The sequence below is a fragment of the Centropristis striata genome, chromosome 16, assembly GCF_030273125.1.
Source record: "Centropristis striata isolate RG_2023a ecotype Rhode Island chromosome 16, C.striata_1.0, whole genome shotgun sequence".
In the NCBI taxonomy this organism is placed as follows: Eukaryota; Metazoa; Chordata; class Actinopteri; order Perciformes; family Serranidae; genus Centropristis; species Centropristis striata.
Window position 1 is genome coordinate 25608589 of NC_081532.1, and position 9227 is coordinate 25617815.

The following is a 9227-nucleotide window of genomic DNA, read 5'->3' on the forward strand; positions in this document are numbered from 1 at the left end:
TCTATCTATCTATCTATCTATCTATCTATCTATCTATCTATCTATCTATCTATCTATCTTTTCTTATGTTGTGATTATGTTAATTATGCAGATGTTATCTCTGCAGTCAAATGTAAAAGGACATCAGTATGAAAGGCTGGACAGCCCTCAGCATGTATTTATCCCTTCTTGGGAGGATGCATTACCAAGTCTTCCTGTTTTATTTGCCGTATTTAACCAGGTTTTACAGATCAGGGCTCTGATATATAAAGATGCATCAGCTATTGTAGCTTTGTGAGTCTTCAGCCTCCATCAGCAGCCTGATTGACGCTTCTATTCACCTATAAGTGCTGCCTTCACGGCACTTTTCCACAGCTTTTATTTTCAAATGGACGTTTCGTTTTATAGCAATCTCTTTTGACTCTGTCCTTTCACTGCAACTTGGAGGTAGAAATATAGAAATAAATGTGGAAATAATAACAGCATATGGAGCGTTTTTTTCTCTCTCCCACTCTCCGCTGGGTCAGAATCACAGTGTGACTGTATTACAAAAAAGGCTTTTCAGCAAAAAGAGCATGTTTCTTTATCAAAAGGCAACAACAAGCAGTGCTTCTCACATTCATGCATGCAGGAGAGGAGAAAAACTCATCCATGTGTGCTATTACACACAAAATAAAATGTGTCACATTTTATCCACCTGTAAATTATTTGAGAGAATGTAGAAAGGGAATAAAATTTAAATTTAATTTTAAACCTAAAAATCCCTTTTTTGCTTTTCATATTACTAAAAACGTGTATGGAATAACTATAAGCTCAGTGCTACAGCTGCTGACTTTAGACTACACCATGAAAACCTAACCCGGAAATATGAAATATTTATAAATACTTTGATTCTACATGTAATTATCGATATTGTTGCATTTTGGGATTGGGAATACAATTTCAGCAAGTAGAAAACCAGAATGTGCATATGATGAAGCATCATTTATGTTTAACTCTATGGAGTCTTATAGGGCTGTTTTGTCCATATTTGAATCCTTTTCATGTCTTTGTAAGTCATTTTGTGTCTTTTTTGGTCATTTTGTGTCTTCTGTGGGTTTTTTTTGTTATTCTGTCTTCTCATTTTGTGTCTTTTTGGTCATTTTGTGTCTCTTTTTTTAGTAATTTTGTGTTTTTTTGGTCATTTTGTGTCTCTTTTTTTAGTAATTTTGTGTCTTTTTGTGTCTTTTTTGGTCATTTGTGTCTTTTTGTATCTTTTTTGGTCATTTTGTGTCTGTTGTTTTGTCTTTTTTAGTTATGTTGTGTCTTTTTTGGTCATTTGTGTCTTTTTTGGTCATTTTGTGTCTTCTGTGGGGTTTTTTTTTGTTATTCTGTCTTCTCAATTTGTGTCTTTTTGGTCATTTTGTGTCTTTTTTTTTTAAGTAATTTTGTGTCTTTTTGTGTCTTTTTAGGTCATTTTGTGTCTGTTGTTTTGTCTTTTTTAGTTATGTTGTGTCTTTTTTGGTCATTTGTGTCTTTTTGTGTCTTTTTTGGTAATTTTGTGTCTTCTGTGGGGTTTTTTTTGATATTCGGTCTTCTAATTTTGTGTCTTTTTTGGTCATTTTGTGTCTTTTTTTTTAGTCATTTTGTGTCTTTTTTGGTCTGGATGTGATGAAGAAGCCATGCTTTGTCGCTTTTGGAGACTCCAGAGGGTTAAGACATTTATTTTTATATGAATGTCTACATCTTTATTTTCTATTTGTTGCCTAAAAACAGCAGTGTGCAGCTAGAGGGTCACTCACAGAGACATTTTGTGGTGCAAAGGGTGAAATGAACATGAGTGTTTTGCTGCTGCTGTGAGGACAGTGACAGTGAGGGAGAATGGCTGTGAAGGTTTCACCACTCAAAACATTAACAAACACACATTCAATTGACATTTTCACAACAAGATGGGCCCCTGTAAGAATGCTTAAATCTACCAATGTGAAACATTGTCAAACTCTGCTACCTCAGAACTGTCCAAGTGTATTTGTGATTTAGAAGAATGTCAGAAACAGACCAGTGAGCTTAAGTTGTTTGACAAACTGTTATTTGTTTGACTGTTCAGTCTATACATCTCATATATAACTTTGTTTAGTTGTTTTTTGTATGTATGTAACAGAAAGAAAATTCTGATGTAAACTAAAAGATGTGTAAATACATATGAACACCAATAAATACTTGGTTAAAAACACAACACACATACTTGGTAATTAAAGAATTAGACATTTTGTAAAAGAAAGTTAGAATTATCCATATGTGTGATGTATAATAAGACAACATTTTGGACTGTAGGGTGAAAAGGAAAATTGCATGTGGCCAATAGATGCCGGACAAACCCAAAAAATGAATTATAGTACCCACACGAGGTATATATATATATATATATATATCAAAAATGAAAAACTGAATATGTGTGTGTGTATGTGTGTGTGTGTGTGTGTGTGTGTGTGTGTGTGTGTGTGTGTGTGTGTGTGTGCGCGCGCAATATTGAACAAATAAGATGAAATCTAAAATAAAATCTTTCTTTCTTTCTTTTTTTTCTTTCTTATCTTTTTCTTTCTTATAATAATAATAGGAATAAACATAAATGTCATTCATTTTTTTGTGAAGGGAAACAAGTAGGCGGAATTGAGTAGAGGTGATTGAAATCAGTTGCTTTAAGGCATTAGTTGAGGACAATAAGATTGAAACAGACCGTGCTAATCATCTCCCATATCTAAACGGCACATATTCAAACCACAAACTTATCTGTCAGCCTGACATGAGCATGTGTTAACACTACATTAAGAGTTAAATGCAATCAGCGACCCATTAAGGTCTGAACTGGGAATCCACGTTCCTCCACAGCAGTCACCCACCCCCTACACACACACACACACACACACACACACACACACACACAGACAAGCAGCACTACTCAGTACATGTTGATTAGCGGTGTAAATATGCAATAAGTACTCTTTTTCCAGGCTGAATGGAGGCGATAATGGCTCGTTATCTTATCCCGGTCAGGGGGGAAATGTTGTGCGTTGTTGACCCGCAGAGAGTGAGCTGCTGCCGGGGAGGAAACGCGCTGATCTGCTCCCCGCGGAGCAGCGAGCGGAGGGTGGATAATGAGATGAATCCCAGATATAACGCTCAATGGCTTCTGTCTGACATGGAAATATGGTTATTATTCATTTAGTTACTTATGGAAGCGGAGAGGAAAACAAATAAAAGCCTTGATTACAATTTGACTGCATGTTGTCCGTGTAACTCTGCAGGTCAACAGGTAGTTTTATTACCTTCTTATCTATATGCCTTGAGTGTTTATGGTAAATGAATAAGCAATGTCATAAAGTCGATGACTAATAAGGCATTACTCAACATAAAAAGCATTGGAACATGTCCATAGACTCTCTAAATAAGCATAGCCTATATTAGAATTAAAATAATAATAATATTGAGCTTTTAGGCCTGTTGATGGACCTTATATTTACTGACTATTTGAAATTGGGACATTAATATTAAGATTTATCTGGAAATAACGTCACTATGTAGGTGCAGAAGCTGTGGTCCGCCGCTCATATAATTCCAAGCAACAAAAACAGTTTTCAGCTTTATTTGTCCCGGAAGGAAAAATGGTTTTGCAGCATAGAATACAATATAAAACAAAAATGAAATAACATCAAGGAGTCAGGATAACAGACAGCACTGCGGCAAAGTATTTACAGTACAGTTTTATAATAAAGATCAAATTACAATAGGCTACAATACAAATAAATCCTTTACAAAATCAGTTTGCAAAAACGCTGCGACCCTACAAGTCCGATAGACATAATTTGAACTTTGATAAATTCCATATTTTGTAGCTTAGACTCTGATGAATTAGTGGAGAAAGGCCTTATCCGCCCCCTGAATGTAAATTCTAATGTAAATATGTTCAAAAGATGATGATGCCTTCGCTGTCAAGGAAATAATCGGATTACTCTGTAGGAAGAGCCTGTGTGACCCAGCAACAGAGTTTCCAAAAGTCTGCAAACACTGTGGATTATCTTAATTGAATTAATTCTCAATACACAGATCTGTTGCCGTTCACACAGCGAGTCTCAGCAGCTGATCCCAGAGCAGCCGCGCGCCGTGACGTCAGCCTGCTATAAAGTCAGCCAGTCTCCTAACAAGCCCATTTAAACCAGCAGTCCGCTTTCTCAAGACCAGCTCGCGGAGTCGCGCAGAAGAAAAGTCTCTCTCCAGAGTCATCATGACGCAGTTGTAGGAGAACTTTTTCCACGGAGCACGGAAGTCTTTCAGTCCAGGACGTCCTCTTTCACCGAGTTTTCACTTTCCATAGTTTTGTTCCGCGCACCGGTGTGATGCCCGCCGGGATGTTCAGCATAGACAGCATCCTGTCCGGCCGGCCGAGCTGCAAGGAGCCGCTGCTGCTGCACCGGAGCGGCCCGGTGGTCCTGTCCGCCGGCCTCACGGACTCTATCTACACCGACTACAACGGACTGTATTCTGCCACATGCGGGCCTTCTCCTCCCGGGGTTCAGTCTGTGAACGGGACCAGGATAGGATATAACGGCTATTACTACGGACAGCTGCACGTCCAGGGCGCCGGAGGAGCGCCGCCCTGCTGCGGCTCTGTGCCCGGCCTCAGCCCGCAGCAGTGCCCGTGCATCCCTGCAGGTAGGACCGCTCCAGTCATTACGTTTTTTTCGTTGTCAGATTTTCTAATTAACATTACAGGAATACAGAGTGGCATTTTTACAAACACTGTGATAAACAGTTTTTGGTTAGTTGGTCACATTTTGACCCCAAAAACGCAGTGACAACATGTTGCTAAATAAAGGCCTGATCCATTCAAGTTAAATAAAAACCTGTAATGTTAGTATTTTGATGTCCTCGAATGTGTTTTCATCACAAATTTCTATGAGAAGAGAAATTATTTTTATACATTGTATGCGTAAAACAACAGCGTTGCTTTACGCATGAACTAAAACATTTACACTGGGCCTATATTATTTCTACACACAGAGACTGATTCTGAAAACTCAAACATTTTCTAATGTGATGTAAAAATGCACGTGTGACGAGTTTATTTTGATCTCTTGACACTAGCTGTGGCGGTTTAATGGATAATGGCTGAGGTCACTGACCTGAACTTTACGCAGCCTACTTGTGTGTGAAAAATGAAAGAGTGTGTGAGACTGGGGGCTGTCTGCACACAGCTCAACATATACATCGTGTGTTTGTTTTTGTAATGCATGAGCAAATATATTCACGTGCATAAAAAGAGACAAAGTGTCATATTTCCGCTGTTTACGCACTAGTTTACGCACGTTTATATACGAGGCCGCCTTCAACTCACCCGTGCCATGTTTCTCCGTTCCTCCGCCATGCAGGCTACGACAGCCCGGGCTCGGTGTTGATCTCTCCGGTCCCGCACCAGATGATGTCCTACATGAACATGGGCAGTCTGTCGCGGACTGAGCTGCAGCTCCTCAACCAGCTGCACTGCCGCAGGAAGCGGAGGCACCGCACCATCTTCACCGACGAGCAGCTCGAGGCTCTGGAAGGCCTGTTCCAGGAGACCAAGTACCCGGACGTCGGAACCCGGGAGCAGCTGGCCCGCAAGGTCCACCTCCGGGAGGAGAAGGTCGAGGTGAGAGGCGCTCTGACTCTAAAGATTCATACACAACAACAGACTGTCATTTTGGAGTTTATCCCTTAAAAACAACAACTAGCAGGGCCATCACAAACACATATCAATCCATTATTATTATTATTATTATCATCATTATTGTTATTAGGGTGAACGTGGGTAAAGTGGGACAATTTTTTAAATTTCAATTTCTCGACTGATTTTACAAAAACCCAGATATCATTTATATCAACATAGTATATTTTTAGAAAGCTGGGGTTGTCCTTTACATAATCAAATAATTGTAATTTTATCACCATTTTTGCAGATAGGATTAAACTCATACAAAAGTAAACTGACCATCCCCACATTTTTGGGGGGTACATTGTCAAAGTGGGACACTTTATTTTGGAATGCACAACGCATTTTACATGGAGTTAAACGTGGAATACATACGTATATATTATTCGTATTATTATAGTAGATATTGACCTTTCATAGACCAACATGTAGGTATTTAATTATGTCAGCTATATTTTTGTTTGTGCTTGAGAAGTTTAATAATTATAATAGATTTTTGTCTCTCTGCGGTATAACCAGTTTCGGCTTGAAACTGAAAAAGGAGCTGGCATAAATGTGCTTACTTTAAAATAACTCCAGTCAGCTAATCAGGAAAATGTGAGACAGAGTATTTTTACTGTCACTACAGTGATCTGGACACATCCAGACCACAGCCTGCTGCGGCTCAGCACCTTTTACATAAAAAAAACCCCAGGAAAACCATATAATAATAATGATGATAATAATGGTGATTGTTTTGTTATTGTTATTATTAGTAAAATTAGCAGTAGTTTGTATTATTATTATTATTATTATTATTCTTATTATTATTATACAATGTAAGAACACTCAGCAGAATTATTGAGGTCCGCCTGACGTTATTTTAGCGCCAGATCAAGAGATTGTGCAGTGTTTTGGCTCTAGCTGTGAATAATGCCTTTTATATTCGTTTGTAAATAAAACAAAAAAAGACAATCTTTAATAAGGATGACGCACTGTGAACCCATTTGACGCAAACGTGTGATTGTGGCTTATTCGAATAAAATGAAGCGAATTGAAATTAAATGGAAATGGACTTGACGGAAACATTCTAGGCTGGGACTAATAACAGCTTATAACTCACAATGTTTTAACAAGAGAAGCAATAAATTCTCAGTAAAAGACTGTAGAGCGCCGTTAAAGAAATATGAAGAGGAATTATGAAATTCTACATAATCTGTGCAGCCTGTGGAGTAAATCCAGACCTGATGTGACAAATGATTTTGTATTAATTTCTGTGAAATCAGGAGAGGGCATCATAAAGTTAATACAAGAAAAAAAACTCCAGGCTTCCATAGCGTATAAAATTGTTTTTTTATTGTTTATCACGTAGGTTTGGTTCAAAAACAGACGCGCGAAGTGGAGGAGGCAGAAAAGGTCTTCATCAGAGGAATCAGAGAACTCTCAGAAATGGAACAAATCCACCAAAATGTCCCCGGAGAAACCCGAGGAGGGTAAAAGCGAGGTGGACTCGGACAGCTGATAATATAATATATATATATGTGTGTGTACATATAGTGGGAGGTGGTGTGGACTCGACGGCATGCTGGTGGTGTGATGTTGCACAGTTGTAAATATCTACATTTTATTATTGATTCTGTGTCCGCTATTTATGTTTAATTTAAGTTTTTGTAATGTTACGCACGCCAAGGCGCGTGCCACCGGAGGATTGACTGACAGCTCTGAATATATCGTAATGCTATATGTGACATTTTGTCGATATTAAATGTAATTGTGGTATTTTTTTCGGTGTAACTTTGTTCCTTGCGCTCAGCTGGTGAGGCTGAGCTGCGTCACAGAGCTGTTGTGGAAAAATATGCCGACATTTTTATTCGTATTTTAATTTGCAAAACTAAGCAAAGCTACGTAAAAGGCCAACGAGTATTCATTAAAATATAAATGAAACATCACTAACACGTTGTCATGTCTTTTTATTCGCGGTCGAGAGATGCTCGAGTCATATTTGCATGTTTTTTTTTTTTATGAAATTGAAAAAGTGGCAGGGTTTTTTTTTGAACAGCCGATCGGCCAAACATCAGGCTTCCTCTGTTACAGCTGCTTCAGTCAGTGCAGAAACACATGGAGAGCAGGGAAAAGAGAGAAAGAGAAATGGTGGAACAAATAGAAAAGAAGCAGGCAAAGTCAACAGTGTTAGTGTTTTAAACACACACTGCAAAAAAAGAAAAGAAAAAAGGTGTCTAAAAACAAGATAAAAACAGTAAATCTGAGGGAAATGATCTTGCTGCATGGACAGATAATTTCACTTGACAAGATTTATTAAATTAAGATTATTAAATCTAGCATGTTGAACGCTTAAAATAAGAAATTAACAATTAAAACAAGATAAATTATGTAGCCTAACACGTCTAAATCTAAAGCTTTTTAAAAAAAATCTTGATAAAAAACAAATCATTTGCAGGTCACTCTGCTCGGGCAGGTCATCGCTGCTTGCAGCTTTAATTTATCTTGTTTATTTCTTATTTTAAGCGTTCAACATGCGTATTTCTAGTTTTAATAATCTTAATGTAAGAAATCTTGTCAAGTGAAATGATCTGTCCATGCAGCAAGATCATTTCCCTCAGATTTACTGTTTTTATCTGGTTTTTAGACTAAACACCTTTTGCAGTGTACTAGCTGTGCGTAATAATATGATGACACGGGTTCATCTCCGAGGATATGCCAGCGAATAATCAAAAGTGCACGAAAATTAAAATGAATGAATATTCACTCCTGTTGCATTAATTATGGAGGTGCAACTGACTAACTCCTGAAAATGAAGAGCATGTTTTTGGTAGCAGCTTTATGTGTAGTAGGATAATAAAACTAGCTAGTGTTAGTGTTACTGGCAGAAATAGTGTACATAATTATACATGATGTGTTGGGAATGAGAGGGGGCTAGTCTGAACCTCACTGGACTCCAGGATCAGGATGGTCCTGAGATCAAGTGTACAAACCTTTGTGAGAAATTATGGATCAAAGGGATTTTACAGTAGTGTAAAAATAGAGCATAATGCCTTTTTTCAATGCAAAAGAAGGGACTTTGAGGCTGAATTTAGCAAAAATGATACAGTAAATATGCTTGATAGTGAGTGAGTGAATAGTCAGGAATGTCCTGAGACCAATTGGACAAGCCTTTGTCAGAAATGATGTATCAAAAGGGTTTTACAGTAGAGTTAATATAGAGCATTTTTTCAATGCAAAAGAGAGAATTTGACGCTAAATGTCTCAAAGTGATGCAGTAAATATTCTTGATCCGGCCGGTTTCAGTTGTTTGGGATGCTTGTTTTTTGTAGATAATTTTTGGGGTCATTTTTCAGCTTTCTGAGTCAGTGACAGAGAGAATGTGAGGTGGAGACAGAGACATGCAGAACAGGGACCTCGGGCCGGATCCGAACCCGGGTCCTCCGCTCCAACCACTCAGCCTTATGCAGCCTCAGCGCTACTGCGAGGCGGACCACTAAGACCCGTTGAATCAGTTTTTATTTTAGGTAAAATAACTAATCAG

General features: G+C 38.2%; 1 protein-coding gene across 1 annotated transcript; it reads left to right on the forward strand.

Moving 5' to 3' along the window:
• The first annotated feature begins 4314 nt into the window (after positions 1–4314).
• gsc (goosecoid) lies at positions 4315–7464 on the forward strand. Its single transcript, XM_059353804.1, has 3 exons — positions 4315–4668; positions 5385–5644; positions 7056–7464. Exons 1-3 carry the CDS (start codon positions 4353–4355, stop codon positions 7203–7205), a joined length of 726 nt encoding a protein of 241 aa, XP_059209787.1. The 5' UTR covers positions 4315–4352; the 3' UTR covers positions 7206–7464.
• The last annotated feature ends 1763 nt before the right edge of the window (positions 7465–9227 follow it).